A 20,341-nucleotide genomic window follows, 5' to 3' on the forward strand; every position below is an offset into this window, starting at 1 on the left:
AACAGAAATCCCTAAAATCCTAATTTCGTCAGTATCATATGGCCAAAGCATACTGAGAAGCTAAAAACCATTGGTTAGATTGTGTTAGATCAATTGAATACAACAAAATCTACTCGGACTCACGTCTCTGCGAAGGGACGTTTTCGTGAAGGATATTCTAATAGGAACTGCAACATTTTCGGCTCTTTGCATATGTTAAACATATTTAAAATTTAAAGCAAGAAAATTCTTCTTTAGTTATTTCATCTAAGTTTCGAAATATAATAAAAATTTAACAACGCGAAGTACTTTTTCTGACGTAAATTGCAATACATTTTTGTGATAATTATGTGAGAAATACGCAATTGTAAATAATTTTTAGTTAGAGATAAGCATCTTTCTTTCTCCTTATAATCTAGTTATGGTTTTTCTAACAGTAATGTTCAGTGGTTTTTTTTTTTTTTTTTTTTTTTTTTTTTTTTTGAAATTTTTCGAACTAGCGATAGCGAACTATGGGGTTAGAACTTCATTTGAGAAATGAGTTAAAATTCCGTAATTACCTGGATTGTTTGCAGAAGCCCTGGCCCAAGTACTTAAGCGAGAGAATCTCGGAATGCACAGTCTTGGCGCGTTTGGAAACTTGTGGTAACCCTGTGATGCGCCCCGCGCCGTGCTCCATCATGGCAGGTGGACCGCGGTGGATTGAGAAGCTACCGGTTAAGATCTGTAATAGCAAACCAATTCCTAAACATACATGTGTATATTGTGAAAGAGAGAGATCTGATTGAACTATTGGCTTTTGAATATGATGACAGAAAGAATTTTTAACCGAAATCATGCGTTTACTATGACCGCAATGTTTTCTGGAAGGTTATATGGACTTGTGTCTTGTTCGGATGATTAAAATCGATCAATATAGAAGACTCGGTGTTTGCTTTTCGATAGGATGGTGTAAATCTTCAGCGAAGATTAAATATAGTCTGTGACCCATGTTCCCAATATCCTTCATTTGGTATTATTTGTGGCGTTCCTGCAAAATGCCCATTTAAATTTGCTGTTTGTTCTGAATAAGTTTGTAAAATTACTTCAAGATTTTATAAAGTTTTTAAAAGAATATAAATTTACGTAAATATCATAATTTCTATTTTTGTTTGTGTAAAAATTAGTGCAGTTAGAATTCCCTAGAACGAAAATTTTATTGAATAATATTCTCTGCGGCTAATCGAGAAATAATCCGAAGCTGCAAATGAAGTTAAGCAGGTATCAAAATATAATGAACTCTATATAATAAAAAATGCATTTGCATTTTGAAAGAACTAACTCAACGAGGACGGATTGCGCGATTTTAAGTTTGACATGGATGGGAAAAGTACCAGACGATTTGCCGGACGAAGATGGATGGAAATTGAATCGTGTGCATTATTATCAAGACGGTTGGTTAGCTACTGGAAATGCCAGAAGCATTGTAGGAGTTACATTTACATCTTGCCATAACAGGAAAATTGCTGACCTTCCATTGAGATCCAACTATAATTTGAGGGGACATAGGGCAGAGGTAAGTGCTATCAAAATTTTAAATATTTATTTTTTATTTTATTGCCTTTGCAGTATTAAAAAAAAGTAACAATTTAGATCTATAAATGATTTTGATCATTTTCATAATGCCCTTCAAGAAATTTATTTTAAATTACTGTATTTTGATAATACAGCAACCGGGTTTTTTTTCCCTCCCCATTATAATGATTATTTCATCAAGATATAACAGTATATTATGTGCAAAAATATTGTTTTCTAAAGCAAAGCATGGGTAAGAAAATAAAAGTCGCTTCATAGTCAGTGCTTGGGTATAAGAATAGTTATTTTTTAATGTAATTTAAGATTACTATTGTTTTAACTTCTACATCTGAACAACTACATCTACTGAACTACTAAATCTGAAGAAAGAATATATAGTCGTTCTGTACTGAAACATAGAGAATCGCAAGGAAGTAATTTTTTTCAGGGTGTTATAAATGTGAATTTTTTTATGAAATTAGTTTTCTCTATTAAATTCTTCTACTGATGATGTTGCAGTTATGTATTTTTTTCTTATATAATTTTTCTGATAATTCTCAAATAATTTTGATATTAAATGAATGCTTTTTCATCAGGGTGTAAGTTCTCATAGTTATATATAAATTGGAGTGATGCAATGTATGCTTGCTTGATGTAAAGGTTTTCCTTGCTTTGATGTAAAGGTTTTCCCATCTTATAAATAAGGAATTTTGAAGCAAAGCTGTATTTATTTTTTTACAAATATAATTCATTTAGTTCTAAGCATGATTCCTCAGCTATGAAGTAATTATGTTTAACTACTGATTTTTCTGTTGGATCATTCTGTTGCAATTAATATCTTGGGAAAAGTATTTAGCTGCAAGGTTCTTCGTACTGAAAAATATGTTTTAAGGCACAGCTTTAGTATTAGTCCTTTTTGGCAAGAAATTTGTTTGGCGACATTTTGGAGCGATAAATGAAAAATTATGGTAACCTTGGTAACCCTAAATACTGAGCTTCAAACATGCTGCCATTTCTGTCCACGTAACTTTAACGAATTTGATAGGTATCAGAGCTTTGATGGCAGGAAAGATAAATTGTGTGTTTTTCTTAAAGTTACTTTTGTGTTAGGAAAGCACAACATTTAATTTTTTTTAAAAAAAGCCAAATTTTTGGTAGTTAAAACTGGTGCTTTTAATATTACATCACGTGAGTCTTGACATTTTTTCATATGTCAACTCTGCATATTCTAATAAACTCCACCCCCCCCAAGAAAAAAAAAAAAAAAACACATTTTCAGTAGCATGAGGTGTGTAGCATGAGGAGCAAACACTCTTGGTGTTTCCTTTGCTAAGGAGATCAAAATTACCATGGTCTAAAAATACTTATTTACCTCATATTAGAACTAAAGGGATGTGTAATTGCATGAATTCATAGGTTCAAATCAAGACCAAAATCAGGTTTCATTATTGCTTTTATAACATTTTCATAATTTGTCTGACTATAAAAAATATAATCTTAGATTATGGAATATATTGCTTATAATTTAGAGTTCTCAAATTTTGTAAATCTTACAACCTAACAGCTGTATGTGAATAACCTTCACTGAGTATTATTACTTTTATTAATAGTATGTTGACATAACAGTTGACTTTTTATTTTAAATTTTATGCAAATTTTCTACATTACTTAAACATTTTATCTAACAGAAATCTGAATTTTTTGTAATAAAAACTCTATAATAAAAGTAAGAGTACAATTTATATATAAAAATTTGACTACATGGGAAGCACTTAGATACTGATTTCAATGTCTTTAAATGTTATTATCATAAAGTTTAGATATATTCTTATTAAGTTAAGATGTACTTTTATTCTATTATAAAGTTTAGATGTACAGAACAGAAGGCACACTTTGTGCTTACGACTCAGTCAACCACTTGTGGCATGATAACAATTAAGTTAAAATGTAAAATTTAAATTCAAATAAATTTGTAGCCCAAAGGCTGCACAAATCAATTTAATGCAAAGTTGGTTAAAAACTTAACTGGGATGGAATTCAACTATCAGCAATTATAATGCAAGGCTGAAGACTACAAATCTTTTCTTATCTAGCAACCTATTAATGTGGCCTCAAAAGGCAAAACACGGTTTGTTTTACAAAATAAAAACTTCATTTGGATTCTGGTGAGAAAACGGATGGAAGAAATTAACAGTAAAGATCCCAAGCATAAAATAACTCTGGTTACAAAATAAAGGAACATTACAATATACTTTGTTCCCTGATTAATTATTCAGTACATGAAATAGTGTAATGCATTTTTGTATTTAGTTTATTTAAATGCTTTCCAAAAGTGACAGGATTTTGCAAACATATTGACCATATTTTTCGACCTATAGATACAACACTTCTTCTCTTCAGAAGTAAGATTTAGAATTAAGAAATAAGAAAATAAGAGAGAATTATGAATAGAAAATAAATTCATATGCTGGCTAGCAGAAGAAGGATGCCTTCATAAAGTACTTTTTAAGAGAAACTGGCTCAGATTCACATTACATCTACGGAAAACTACTAAAACTCCCATATAGCCAGCCTGAACTACCACTGTTCAGTGGCTATCACTCCACCACTAGTGGATTCCAATGACTGTTCGAATTTTTCACAGAAATTATCATTTACGATGATTGTTGTATTATTACCATTGGTACAAAATTTACTCATTATGATAATTTAATTTTAGCTTTTAAATTATAATCATAAATTACTTATAATAAATTGAGGGATTAAAAAATACACACTTCTTAATATTTTTACCATTTACAAAATTTAATCATAAAAAATATTTCTAACACTAGTACAAAACTTGCCCATTATAATTGAATTTGATTTCCTTCAGTTTGAAATATTTTTTTATTTTCTTTTAATAACAGCATCTAAGAAACTAAAGTAACATATACTAGTTTGAAATGCATTTTTTAACCTTTTGTAAATTTCATTATTCATAAACATAAAAATTAACCTTTTGTAAATTTAAAATATTAGCTAAGTACTAATATAATAAAATATAAATATGAACTAACTACTTAAAATATTAATGTTTAATACATTATATTTTGTAATTAAAAATATTAACATTTTGTAAATTTCATTACTCATAACATAATAATTGTCATAAATTCATTTACAGTAGTGTTTCAAGAATTTATCATAGCAGTACTTGAAATATTGAAAATTAGAGAAAGACTGTTTATTCTGATTAAGAGCTTATTTTTTAGGATTGTTATTTATTCTAGATCGGGTTTTGTTGACAATCCGCCATTTTTTTCCGATCTTCAAAACCGGGTCTACCTCGGCGACCAAAGTTTGTCGCCAAATAAAAAAATCGCCAAAAGGACCAATACTAAAGCTGTTCCTGTTTTAAGTTTCACAAATAAATATGCAGTATGCATAATACATTATTTTCAACATAAGGTAATTAAAATAATCTTGGAATTAATGTCTCAATACAAAATTTATCTCAAAACTGTATTTAAAAATCTGACTATGCTGTGTTTTACAAAATAGAATATGTTATCAAGAATTTAATTAGCCATCTGCTTGAGTTCTGAATAAATAAAATAATAGTGATTTAAAAGGATACATTATTGGTTTTTTAATATGTTTTACTGTCCAAGATATAAAATAATTTTCCCTCAAACATTCAGATTTTTTTAATTTAAACCAAGTTGTGAAAAAATTTAAATTACATTTTTGTTTTTAAATTGATTCATTCATAAAAAGCTTCAATTCATAAAAATCAGTATTAATTAAAATAGCAGTTTCTTGTATTTATCTGTTATTACAATTTGTTATGCCATAAGATTAATTTGTTTTATATTAAATATTTTTTTTTCCCTGATGCTAAAATTGAAAATGATTCAAGGTTGTAAAAAGTAAAGCTAGAATGGATTAGATTTTTAAATTCACAGCCTATATAATTCACAACATTTTGGTCAAGTATTTAATTATACTTTTAGTAGCAGTAGATTGCTTGTCATGAAAGTGCTTTTTATGTCTCTACTATAGTGCAATATCCAAGAATTTCAATCCTCAGTAGACATAATTCCCTTACTGGTATGCTGCCTTTCACTATAGCCATTGAATTCCGCCACTCTAGTGCAATAACTGCACATGTAGCTGTTACATCATGCAATGGTTCACTGAAGAACAATAAATGAGATATAAATTAAGTGACATATTTTTTTTTATTTTTTAGAAAAATTCATTTAATTTTTTTAAATTTTAATCACATCTTTAAAATTATTGGCATTATGTTTATTAAACAATCATTTTTTAGTTAATGTTTCAAATGCTTTTAAATATTAGTCTTTAATCAAAGATATTGTATAAAAGAATGCCGTTAAAATCATGTAATCATTATTTTATCATTTTTTCTGTATTAAATTTTAACTGCCTATTATGTAATTTCCACTGCCATTGTAAATTATATGGCTGAAGTAAAGGTTATTGTATGTGTAATATTTATTTCCTTGAACTGAACAGTAAAAATGAAATGAGCATCATAGTTTCATAATAAGACAAAATTCTGAAATTTTATCAAGAGTTAAGATGAAGTATATGTCAACCCACCACTAAGAGGAATTAGAATGCTTTCAAGTTAAAATTAAAAAAAAAAAAAAAAAAAAAAATTAAAGTTTCCACTTGCTAGGCAAAAAGTTACGAAGAACTAAAATCTTACAAAAATAAAAAATATTTATTATTGAAGATTATTAAATACATACTGTAAGTCATATTACTATGAAAATCTGGTTATAAGAAATACAATTGAATGATGTTGGAGAAATGTGTTACATAATCTGACTGAAAAATCTATCGACTGTGAGAATGTCTGACAAAACTAAAAGTGTACAGTGCATTGAGCAAGTCCCTATACTTCTGTAGGAACATTTATAATTTATTATAACGTAATGGACTCACTTTACGTTAGAGGAATTTAAACAATAACATCTAAACTTTTAATGTAAGAATAATAAAAGCATAAGCCTGTGATATTTTATTAGTAGAAGTATTATTACTTTTAAGTAATAAATACCTATTAGTATGTATTTATTATTTAGAAGAAGCAAAAAAAGATTAGAGATAATTCTGAATACTCTATTAAGAAATTGCATAGCATTCAGGAAATCCAAGAGTTCCTAGCTGCTTCATAAACTCATTAGTCTACATTCGCCCTTGTCTGAGTAACATTTTCTCAAGCATTTTAGACATGACAAACCAATAGCCTTGCTATTGCTACTTAAAGTTTCAAAATAATCTATTTTCCTCCACTGAAAAAGTGCTGAGAGCCTGAAAAAGAATGTTATGCTTAGGGTCCTGAATTATTTTGATCTGACCTTCCTTCATTTTTCAAAGACAGGGCGTAAAACATTAATTCTGATTTAAGTGAAGTTGTTCCAATATTGCAACTGCATATTATTTACATCAAAAAAGTATGACAAGCTATTACTATCTATAAGAAAGAGTCATATTGAATATTTTCTGAAGAATTAATTTCATCGAAGAATTCACTTCATGCCAATTTGTTTATAAGTTTTAAAAAAGAGAAATTTATGTCCAGTTTATTCTCTAAGAAATTGAATAGAAATATTTCTTCTCAGCTGATAGAAACTTAAGAGCAGACCAGGGTTGGATACTTCAGGCAATTAAAGTGAACTAAATAGTGCCGAGATTCATAGAGTCTATGATGAAATATGGTTCTTCATGTGGATAGTTGAGTAGATGACTTATTTTTGGTCTGGAAATTCTCCCCACACTGATTAGCGTAAAAGTGCATAACCATGCAATAGAAACCATTGAATGGTTTTGTACTTAGGCCTTGTATACTTATCTCTCTACCACAGTCTTTTTGGAATAAATAAGTGTACATCACATGGCAAACTGACCCTCTATAATACATCCTTGCAGATTTTAAAACAGTCATAAACATTGTTTTGATTATAGTCTTTTGTAATCTCAGTTCGCCTTCCACTTTTATTTTGAGATCATAAACATCACATTTCATCAGTGATTGCAAGGTAATAAAGAATGATGACATTTTATAGGATATATTTTGTCTCTTTCTTTACAACAAGTTTCTGATCATCTGTCAAAATGTGAAGCATAAAACATGCTCTTTACTTACCGCTTTGCCTTTTTCTCTCCTCCAAATCTTGCATCATTTGCCATCATTGATTATTAATATGATTTTCATTTAATATTAATGCACACAGAAACTCTCTCACTATTTTTAAATCCCTTTTCAAACTTTCCTAACCAATTTTGATTTGCGGACTAGTTTCAGCCACCCTTTTGCTAAATGTTCTGCCCTATTATTGATGTGGATACATCACCAAAATACTTACATTTAGAAAAAGCAGTTAGTTCCATATACTTTACATAGCATTTCAGTTGTTTCAAATGTCATTCTATAGATATAAAGGAGATGGTATTTGTGTATTATGGCAACCACCCTGGCAAAGTTTGGTAAATTTTATGGAAGAAAAAACAATTACTTTTTATTGTAAAAGATTATACATGACATATATATTTTACACTTCAACTGTATATTTATTTAAAAAAATAGTCAGTATAAACCTTGTTACTAACAGGTTTATGTTTTTATTGTGACCGAAATTTCGTGCAGTCGTGAAAAAGAATTCAAAGTATTGTTGTTTTAATTTTTTGCCATAAAATACTATATTCCTGCAATTTATTCTACTATTAAGAAATCCTACAAGCACATATTATAAAACCGAGTTTAAGAAAAAAAAAGTATCTCAATTTATTCATAAAACCACTGGAATTTGGATTACAACTAAAAGGACATGTAGTATAAAAATGGCGACTATGGAAACTGAATGTCCGTCCGTCATGAGCTTGGCTGCCTGAATTATTTTTATGCATGTGGTTACCAGAGTAGGGTATATTTTAAAACTTTCGTGAATTTTACTAAGGTGGTTGCAATAACATGTAACTAAGTACCAAGGGAATTTGCTCTTTACTATGTTATTATTTTGTGAATTGTTCTTTTGTTCTGCTGGATAATTTAAATTTTTTTTTAAAAAGTATTAAATAATTTTGAAAATAGTTATGCACTCTCTTGTAAGAAATAGAATCAAGTTATTGTTTGAAAAATATTCTAATTTAATCCTCTTACATATTACTTTTGAAACTGAATTTAAGCTTTCTCAACACTTTTTAAATCAAACTAATTTTTAAAGATAATTATGCAAAATAAATTTGCATAATAGTATGTAAATGATATTTTTATTCTAAAGCAGATATAAGTTTAAATAGTCATCTTTTGAACTAACAGAAAATTGTAATGCAAAAGCCAGATAAATAGAAATAAGTTAAAATTAACACATAATTAAATACTCAGATAGAAATCAAAAATATGTTAAGTTCCCATACATTATGGGCTATGGATTTGCAACATTTTCTCTTTTGACACAATGTAATTTATTCTGTTTAGCAGAAAAAATAACAACTGATTTCAGGTGTTGAGTGACATATCATGATTTGGAAGAAATTAAAAATTTATATGAGCATGAGATAATTTAGAAATTAGAAGTATTAATGTAAGCGAAAGCAAATTCAAATAAATAAAAGATCTAGAAAGGAAAAGGAAATTTAAACGTTATCTTAAAATTCATTGAGATAATAGTATAGTTAAAGACATAAGAAATGTAATATGTTTATGGAAAATGAAATCCTAACATCAAGAACAATGAGTTTAGAGGAAAGAAATATAGGCAAAGCATTTGTCTGGCTAAGATATTTATCTTAATTTTGATAGTTTTATATAGTGGCATAGCTAGAGTTTCCAGCACCCGAGGATAACTGAAAAATGTGCGCCCCTTTCTGTGTGCCAAGAATGGAAAACATTTCATTAAAAAATTTTGTAGCATCAATTTGTCGCCCCTTGGATGCTGCGCCCGGGCAAGATGTCCCCTCTTGCCCCACCCTAGCTACGTCACTTCTGCTTCTAGCTATGTTTCATTTAACTTCTACTTCTGCTATATAATTTTTTTTAATTAAACATGTCATGTTTACTTTTTATCAAGTATGCCATTAAAAATGTATATAATCATCAAGGAAAGTTATAAAATACTTCTTTTCATCCTATGTTACTAGATCTTGTCCACACACATCAGCATGAATGATTTCTGCATGTATTAGCTCTCATTCTTTCAGAATTAAAAGGTAATCTTGAGTTTGCAAATATTTTCACAGCCAGAACTGTTACTTAGACAGTCAATTTGAAATCGACATACTATCAGATAGCAAAGCAAATTGATTCAGATAATTTAATCAAAGATATGTTCTTTGTATGCCATATTATAGCCTCAAATGTCATTCCTTCAGTTAAAGCGTTTGGATTTTAAAATTTCTTAAAAAGAATTATATTATGCGAACCATTTTCAGCTCATTATCCTTCTAAACTCATTTTACTTTCTTTATTTGTTGTTACTTTGTTATCAAAAATTTAACTTAATTATGTTAAGTGCATCCTGATAATAAGTTTTTACTGAACTCTAGAACATATAAGGCAACATTCAAAATGCATTTATCAATATCTACTGTATTTATGTTCTTACTTGTCATAGACTGAGAAGTTTTAGCTAAGAAATCTTTAATGTAATATATTTAGAAGCTGTTAACAGTTAACACATCTTCTCAGCTGATTCTGTTTTATCATAAAATGCAATATGGCCAGCATTTTTACAATTAAAACAGTTGTAGGGTTTATATTTATTTTAACTAACATTTATTTTAAGTTTAAACTATCTTTCCTGTCAAGCCTTACTTTCCCCTGGAACTGCCAATGCCAGAGTATGTAAATTTCAGTAGAACGTGCAAGGATTCAAATTATCAGCGGAATTATTCTGAGTTAAATAGAAAGGAAACGAGTTCGAGGTGTGCTGTTCTTACTTCATGAGCGCGGAGGTAGTTAGCCAGAAATTGAAGAACCCCGCGTTTCGGCCTGTGTGCTTGCCTTAAGAATTGTTAATCGTTCAACGTGATCTTAAAGTTTGCTGAATTAGCAGCGGTATTGTAAAATGCGGTGAGGTTAGTTACTTTTAGAGAGCCTCGGAATTAGAGTCTTGTTATTAGTTTCTTTTCAGGTTATTATTTTTATTTGACCGCCGAGTTGGCGTAGTTTGTGAGCGTCAAGACCACGCACTTGTAATTTATTACGTTGAATAAAAAGGGACTTAAACCCTTAGCAAGACTCTGTCATTTATCCAGTTTCAACAGTCACCTCTTGGTTGCGTGCAAGTTGGAGGCGCGCAACTCTACACAGTGTTTTGCCCTTTGTTTAGAATGAAATGAAACTGTGTTTGCTTTAATTAATCTGTCTGTTAAATTTTTTACATAGACTTTAAGAAGATAATGTAGAAGCCAGTGAAACGAGTAGCAAAAAAAGTGATTTTGGATCAGTTTTAGAATTCTTGTAAGATGGAAGTAGAAGCAGAAGAAAGAATAGTTCTTGCTTCACAAGAGTTTTGAATATTTCAGAGCTAGAGATAGTATTAAACTTGTTTATAAATTATATAATGACAAGGAAACAATTAGTATTAATACTAAGTATTTGGATTCTCCTGAAATTCTTAGGACAGCTGATCTTTTGACCTTCACTCAAGGTCCAGAGCAATGTATTTTTTGTTCTACAGTCAAAAGTCGTAAATCCGGACACGTCGGGACTTCGGCGATTCCGGATTATAGATCATCAGTTTAAATCTCGTAAGATGGCATGCAGAAATTCTAAAATTAAAAATATGAAACCGTAATTTATGAAATAAAGAACAATTATGATCTAAAGGGTATCAAAATTTACAAAAAAAAAAAAAGCTTAATATTTATTTGTTTACTTTATTAAACATTTCTTTCAATGTAAGTTGTTTAAGTTGCTTCATTTTATGTGATAATACTTTCTCTTTAATTCTATAAACAGACATAATTTCTTGTTCAGCTACAAAGTTCCGCTGTTCAAGTCCCGTAATTGCAGTGCCGAGAATACCGACTAACTTGTCAATCGAAATTTTTTCGTTTTCACTAACCTCTCTGTCACCTTCTTCATGTCTTTATCCATTTTTTGCAGCAATTCCACTTTTTGTTTGATGGACATCGACACATACTTTCGTTTTGTAGATCCTCTGGGAGCTCCAGCATCGGAAATTCTATTTGACATAATCGAAAGTTCAAGTTTACTTTTATAAAATTGTTCTTACAGTCTGCAAAAAATAATAAGCGCATCCAGTTCGAAAATTAAGGAACAACGCAATCATCAACATTAACTGAAATAGATAATTAGATAATTTTAGCTTATACCGTCCGTTATACATTAAACGCGCATGCGAAAACGTATTCTGCACTTGTGCACATGCATATGCGCAGTCGTAAAGGTCTTACGCGCACGCGTAAACGCCTTTGCGCATGTGTCAACACAGCGCATGCGCAGAAAGTTTTTAGCTTTGAGGTCCGGATTATAGATCATTCCGAATTATAGGTGTCCGAATTAACGGCTTTTGACTGTAATTTTCACTTTTCTGGTGACTGTATTAAAGTGGAAAAAAAATGTCTTTCAAAGAATCTTGCTGTTTCTTTTGCCTAAAGCCATGACATCCAATACAAAAGTGCAATCTAAAGCTAGCTGTTTTAATTGACCCCCCCCCAAAAAAAAACACTATATTCTGTTATATAGAAATATGAATTAAGCAAACAATTTTATCTATTGGCAGAGAAACTCCATGGAGCAAAATGAAAATATCGAAGATAAGCTCTGAGTATAATAAAATACTTGCAAATATTTCCACAACTTTGAATGTTATGTAACGAGTATTCAAAGGGATTCTAAGGGTAAATGGGAAAAAAAAACGACCGGTGAGAACCATATTTGACATCACATCATGGTATTCTCTTTATTACAAGAGAAATGGCATACAAGGCAGAGAATTGTAAATATTTGCAGAATTCACTATGGCAAGGAAATATTATGTATTTATTTTATATTTATCTAGTGTTGATGGAACATGAATGAACTGTAACTTAGTCAACAAATTATTTGCAAATTAAAACTGGAGGCCCTGAACTTCATTTGAAATTACTTGTTGAATATACTTGTAATATTCATGTTGTTGATGATTGTGGAGGTTCTATAGAAATTCTGACTAGTGCAGACATTGCTGGTAAACTCATAGCAGGTAGACATTACTTAGTATCTTGTCACTGAAATGAAACTAAGATGAATTGTTATGGGATGACTGCTCCAATCATCATCAAGAAAAAGTGCTTCGTTGATAGTTCTCCTCCATGCTATCCAGAGTTGTCAATAACAGATCTATGAAGACTTGATACACTTGAGATTATTGTCCTGCAGTTTAAAAAAAGTCAACTTGAGTTAGAAAAAGACTCCAGGTAGCATTTTTTTTTGGGGGGGAGGGGGGGACAGAGTTGAGACTGAGAATAATCATTTTACGTACATTTAACCAGTTACTATTTACAATGATATCCCAGCATTGGAATACAGGGAGTAGGCTAATCAGCTATTTTTCATAATCATATTTCCTGAATTTCTTAGTATATTTTTGATGGTGGTATGATTTATGGTATGCATTTATAATAATGAAAGAGTATATCTAGAAAGTAGTATGATTTTTGTGAAAACTAAGTGATGATTTCTGCTATGAGTGTGATCTGTTCTGTAGTATTTTTCTAAATTTAGATTTATTCATGTATGATGAAAGGGAACAAAAGATTTTTATTATTGAGCCTGTATCATTGTGTTTAATGTAAAGAATTTATGTATGAGAAGAAAAAAATCTTGTGACATACTGTGTTATATATTAGTATTTTTTCCCATGCTCTTATGATTTTTTTAATTTAATAACTGTTTTTGATTTATCTTGTTACAGATTGTCTTAGTCAAATGGAATGAACCCTATCAAAAATTAGCATCCTGTGATAACACTGGAACAATCTTTGTGTGGATTAAGTATGAAGGAAGATGGTCAATTGAATTAATAAATGATCGCAGTATACAAGTCACGGATTTTTCATGGAGTCATGATGGTCGTATGGCCCTCATTTGTTATCGAGATGGATTTGTTTTAGTTGGTTCAGTTTCTGGTCAGAGATACTGGTCCTCAATGCTCAATTTGGATGATACCATCAGTTGTGGGATTTGGTCACCAGATGATCAGCAGGTAATTTTATTATTTGCTGTCTGCTTTTCTTGTATTAGGTGTAATAATAATAAATTATCCTTTTTTTTTAATTTATTTACTATATTTTTAGTGGTAATTCAGATAACATTTCTTAAATGCATGAGGAAAGTATATTGTAGAAATTTTCAAAATTAAGTAGATTATTGTAAATGTTGGTTAAAGCTCCTTCAAACATAACTTTATTTCTAAAATCAGATTCATTCAAACTAAAATATGATGAAATAAAAAGAAATTTAGGTTTGTGTTTTCTTTTACTCCTAATGAAGGCATTTTATTTCATTTTTATTTTATTAGAAGATAAAACACGCAAAAACTAGTGAGAACATTGTTTTGCGTATTGAGGCAAATTTCTAACTGTTAGAAAAAATGCTAGGATTATTAGAAGAGAGAAGGAAATATATAAATTAGCCAAAATGTCTAGAAAGGCTTCAAATTAAAATGACGCATAAATATTTTGTTGAGTGTTGTTGCTACAAAACATAAATATTTTGTAGCTTTTAATGTGTAATTATCCTAATATCATTTAAGAATCAATCTCATAAATTACATGTATTTTAAACTGAAATTTTATTAGATTGTGATTTTAATAGGACTTTTTTAACAAATATTGTTAAAAAAGGTATTTTAGGAGTGGCCATGTAAATCCATAAAGACTAAGATTATTTAATTACCTAATTTAATTATTTATAAATAACTGCTTACCCTTAAAATCTGCATATTAAAGCGAGTTATTGCCTTTCATTAATCCTTACCGTGGTCACAAGATCCTTAAAGTATATTAACTGGGTTACAGCTCCTGGAACTAAAGCTATGACACTAACTGTGTCAGACAGAGCCCATCCAACTTTCAGCACGTGCCAACTGTGCCTAATCAGGCCTTTCAGCTTTGTTCTGATCAGCAGGTCTCTCTCGAGGCAAGCAGGAGCAGTGACAACAGCCAGTCTTTTGTTTTGAATCATGCTGTGAATGATTTTACTTCTCATTTTAACCTATGCCACTTGACATTAAGTCTACATACTAATTACTAAACCTCTAGACTGAGCAAGTATGTGACAAAATGAGGCATTAAAAAAAAAATCAGCATAAAGCTAACTGCTAGTAAAACCTAAATAAAATGCCACTTATCTACTTTCAAATATGTCCAATTATTATAAGTGTAAAATATTTAATGCTACTTGATAAATTTCATAAAGCTTATTTTATTCTCAAACTTATTAATAATTATGTTTAATAATAAAGCATCCTACCTATGGATCTATTTTATTTTTAGGATGATATGCAAAAGTGAAGTTCAGGCATAGATAATGTTTTTCATAGAATTTATTTAGTTCCCATTTGCTCGTAGGTCCGTTAATTTTTTACATTAATGGTCCTTAAAAATACTTAATGTCCGTGTGCAGAAATGTATATGAACCCTGTAAAATGACTACTAAGTTTGCTTGGGGACTAAGCACTGGGGGGGGGGGGTCCTGTGACCAAGCTGACCACTTGTTCAGGGCATATGCTTACGCACCCCGGGGCCAATGGTCAAGAAAGCAAATTTCGGGGCACTGCTGGCCTTGGCCCACTAGGGCTGTTGTGCCATTGAGTTTAGTTTAGTTTTAACCATTTTGCAAGCCAACATTAAAACACACCATTAAAATACGAGCCAGCTTAAGTAGACCAATTTGTGTAGTCAGCAAATATACCTTGAATATGAAATGTCAACTTATTTTAAATACCTACAAATGGTAAACTTGATTTGCATGCGTTTGTTAAGGTTTCTGTTTTAAGCATAAATCCTTTATGTAAATCATTTCTTGGCTTCTAGCAAATAATTTTTTCAGAGATAAAATATATTCAAATCCTGTAAATAATATTGGTTGGAACTTATTATTTTATTTTAATTAAAATTTTTGAGCTAAGTATCATTAATACTTCTTATTTCAAGAACATTTCAAATTCTAATTTTCTGTCATTAGTAAGATTTAACAAAAACTTGAGTTCACAAGTTTTAGCAGTTTAAAAAAGAACAGTAATAAATAAATTAAAAAAGTCATACCTCTTAAATTCAGCAGTCTTCAGTTCTAGTAATTGCTAAAATACAGAAAATAGTGGAAAAGAAAAATCAGCCACATAGAGGAATTTTTATCATTCAGTAAACATTCGCCTGATATCTCAGGCTTTCCAGTTTGCTCAAAATTCGTATGTTGCTGAGATATGAAAAGAAAATGTGTTCTACTATTTTAAACTTTTCTGGCTTTCATTTTAAGGGGAAAAAATTAAATACTCTCCTTTTATATATGTAAAGAGATTATAAAAATATTCTCCTTGGTCATACGGAACTAACTGTCTCTGTAAATAATTCTTTACCTAACTTCTTCTATAACTCAATTTTCAAACTAATGACAGAAATTTACAAAATATACCTGCCCGTGTGCAGATATTAATGCAGTACAAAGTCCATAATCCGGGCATCCATTATCCGGAATGATCTATAATCCGGACCTCAAAGCCACAAACTTACGCATGTGTGTAAAGTGTTTATGCATGCGCGTAAAGCGTTTACCCATGCACGCTTCTGATAAAAAGTGACAGAGAGGTTATTGAAAATGAAAAAATTTCGATTGACAAGTTAGTCGGTATTCTCGACACAGCAATTACAGGACTTAAACAGTGGAACTTTGTAACTGAACAAGAAATTATGTCTGTTTATAGAATTAAAGAGAAAGTATTAGCACAAAAAATGAAGCAACTTAAACAACTGACATTGAAAGAAATGTTTCATAAGGTAAACAAATAAGAATTAAGTTTTTTTGTTTTTTTTTTTTTTGTAAATTTTGATACTCTTTAGATCATAATTGCTCTTTATTTCATAAATTATGGTTTCATATTTTTAATTGTATAATTTCTGCATGCCATCTTACCAGATTTAAATTCATAATCTATAAAAAAAAAACCCTAATCCGGAATCGCCGAAGTCCCGATGACTTTGTACTGTATATTATTTAATATATGATTGTGCAGATATTAATTTATGCTTGCTATGTTTGTGTTTGTTAATGCACTACTAGCACTGTCTTCTGCATTTCTTTGTCTTTTAATTAATATCATGAATGGTTATAATGTAACTGAATAAAAGAATTTAAGACAGATATAAACTTTAAACAGTTTGATGCAGTATAAAAAGTTTTTGAATCTGAAGTGCTACCAGTAATGCCACTTTAATAGAACATTTACATATTAATAACACATAGATTAAAAACATTCTGCATTATAAGAGTTACTGAATATCTGATCATTGGATTATACCAGATCAAAAAGTAAAACTTGTACTTTAAAAGTTTTTACATTTGATTGTAGGAGGAATATTTCTAACTTCTTTCAGAATTTTTAGTTTATTTGCTGCTTTACTGAAGAATATTCTAAATAGCTAGTGATTTCAAAATTATAAATTAATTTTTGGGCAAACCAACAAAAGTAAGATCACAAGAATTAAAAGGAATGATAGTGAAGTGTTCTTCCCATTTCATCTATAAGTGGAATTAATTACCAAACTATATTATTAATTGCTCTTTAAGAGAAATTTTATAAGATTTAATGAATAAAAATTTTCTTTTCTTCTAAAAATATTCATTTTATTGATTAATAAATTTGAGTATCTCTTAATCTCTAAATAATAAAATAAATTTATTTTCAGAAGACCTTACTCATATTCTTCATTAAAGTGATAACTTTAAATTTAAAAATATACCACAGTGTATATGCATTTTCAGAAATAGCCAGTTTATTAACTATACATTTTTTACAAGCTGTGTCGATCCTCAGGCACTTTTTAATGCCATTTCCCTTTAGAACTTTTGATTATAGAAAGCATTTCATGGCTTATCCCCATATTAAAACCCCAGAAGGTATGTAATTATTGCTGTGAAATGCCAGAATATGAATCTAAAAAATTCTTTAGAAATGCTTCATCATAATGGGAAAAAAAAAAATGCATTATATTAAAAATTTGTTTTTAGTGTGTATTTAAAAGTGTTAAATCTTTTGGTTTACTGTACTTAATAATTAATTACTGTACTTATCTATTACTGTACTTAATTACTGATTAAATCTGTACTTAATTAAATTGAGCAGTACTATTAAGTCTCTGCTTTGCATCTAGTCTCATGTAAGTAATATTGAATAACCAATACCAGCCCAAAAGAATCGGCTAACAGGCAAAATGGCTAATTGCAAGAAACTGCTTAGCTCCATTGTAAATCAAATATATACCACTTAATCTTTACAATGTAATTAGTGAAATGAAAACTATATTTTGGGATAGTAATATTCAAAAGAAAATGTATGAGCATGCTATATAATTTTTGACACTACTTAGAAATAATATCCATAAAGATAAAATAATTTATAGCTGAATAAGTTACTGAAAGTAAATTCGATACTATTCGGTTTTGAGGGCCGTAAAAAATTGCCAAAGTGTTGTTGATGCCAGTGCTGTCAAAAATAATTGCGGCAACCCTAACGCAATAAAGGAAGTATAATAGTAAATAACTATCTAAGATTGATGTTTTAATTTAGATGAAAAGTTTAATTTCATATAATACTTTTTTAGTATTATAATTTATATAAAAAAAAGTCTAAACATGATTGAATGGAAGCATAAGAGTAAATAACTATTTCAGATTAATATTATAATTTATATAAAAATTGCTAAACATAACTGAATGGATGCCTGCATCGCTATTTCGCTATCGAGTTATCGCTAAAGCATAATTTCATCTTGTTTGTTGTTCAAACATAATTTTCTATAATGTATCATGCCTTTTCTTTGAAAAAATTTTCTATAAAGTGCAGAATTGCCCAACTATTTGTTTGCTGCTTTTTACAAGGGTAAAAACAATTAGATTTTTGTCAATTTTCTTTTACTTTTTAAGTGAAAATAGGTCGTTGTGTACATAGATAAAGTTAAGAATGTGGGCAGTGCCATTTTTGTGCAATTTTTGGGATTTTTTTTTTTTTTTTTTTTTTTTAGTGAAAGTAGGTCGATGTGCACATGGATACCGTGTGCAATTCAAGCAGTGGGTGATTCTGCACTTTACCCAAAATTCTAATGCAGTCTTTTCATCATGGGCAATTACCAAATTATTAAATCGATAAGATATCAAAAAAGGATTTAAAAATTAAACTAGTATTTCAATGGCATCTTAAGAAATATAGAACTATATAAACTATGCAATCTGAAATCAGCGCGTACGCTAGATTTGGCATACTGTTAAATGAGCGCGTTTGCTCATAAATTTTCGCTGCAGTTTTTTTGCGGTCCTCAAAACAGAATATTACCGTAAATTCTGCTGTATATACAATCCAGAAAGTCATTGTTCAGTGAATATCATAATTATATTTTTTCTAATATAAGAGCCATGTCATCCTCTAGTCTGTAATCATCTTGGTCTATTAATTACATGCTGCTTGACTTTCCTTAAGGAAAGATTGAAGAGAAAAGTGTATGCAAATAATTTGGCTGTACATCATTAGCTACACAGTGCAATTGCAATCGGCATTAAACAAACATATGTCAAATTTCAGCATCACTTACAGGAACCAGCATTTTGAGGTAACTGTTAATTTCAGTGGACAATGACTTTTTGGAGATTGTGTATTTGATGTATTACAGTATTTAGAATTTAGATGTACTTAGTAATTCTTGCACATATTTGTTTTTAAAAATTAGTGTTTAGAACTTTAGTAGTGAATATTTTATTGAAATGCTCATAATTTCATTTTTTTCTCTTAAATCTCCATTCAGGTTATGTTTGGCACATCTGGTGGCCAAATTGTTGTTATTGATGTTCATGGAGCTATTGTAGCCCAAGTTAACTTGCAGTCTGAATCTCCAATAGCATCAATGGCTTGGTCTTGTGAAAAATTCAAAATGGATGAATCTTATGATGATGATCGTCACAGTTTTGGCTATCCAAGCAAAGAAGACAAAAGCTGTGTTTCATCAGTTTGTGGTATGAAATACACTGATCAGTCAGTGAAAACTCGTTCACTAGGATTTCATTTAATTTAGTGAGAAACTATATGCCAGTCCCCCAAAATTTTAAAAAATTGGTATGTAGTTTCATGTAAAAGATCAATATAAACCAACTTTCAAAATAATGCACTTGTACTGCAATACATTTTTTGCTGGTGCCTTGTAGCTTTTGGAATTCTTGCTATAGTCTATCTCTTATAACTACCTGTAATCTCCTCTTTAATGCTGTTTTTACCCTATTTTTAGCATAACTCAGCATTCCTGATGATATTGTTTCATCATTGCAAAAAAAGTAATAATGGGGGAGCTTAATTAGGTAAACAAATATAAGCTGCAATCGTGTAAAAAAAACATCTTCAAGCCATTTCTGCCAGTATGGAAAAACATTTGGGACAATTTCTGGTGAGAACTTTCCTCTGGCTGTTAGGGGCTGATGTGCAGGTATGTGTGCAACAAGAAAATATCAGCATTTGCTCTGGTACATCTGATGCTAAGTAACTATGATGGTGGGGAAAGTTGACTAGATGTACCAAAACATTAT

The 20,341-nt window shown here is 30.0% G+C and overlaps 1 protein-coding gene across 1 annotated transcript in view; it reads left to right on the forward strand.

The window, feature by feature from the left end:
- The first annotated feature begins 631 nt into the window (after positions 1-631).
- Tusp (WD40 superfamily protein Tusp) overlaps positions 632-20,341 on the forward strand; it is a 97,814-nt gene continuing 78,104 nt past the window's right edge. The window contains exons 1-3 of the mRNA XM_035358549.2: positions 632-1,534; positions 13,470-13,760; positions 19,570-19,777. Coding sequence (XP_035214440.1) covers positions 1,274-1,534; positions 13,470-13,760; positions 19,570-19,777 — 760 coding nt within the window. The 5' untranslated portion in view covers positions 632-1,273. The remainder of the gene's footprint in view (positions 1,535-13,469; positions 13,761-19,569; positions 19,778-20,341) is intronic.

Source organism: Stegodyphus dumicola, chromosome 9 (genome assembly GCF_044657685.1).
Source record: "Stegodyphus dumicola isolate Sdum_Otavi_A_Nest chromosome 9, ASM4465768v1".
Taxonomy (NCBI): Eukaryota; Metazoa; Arthropoda; class Arachnida; order Araneae; family Eresidae; genus Stegodyphus; species Stegodyphus dumicola.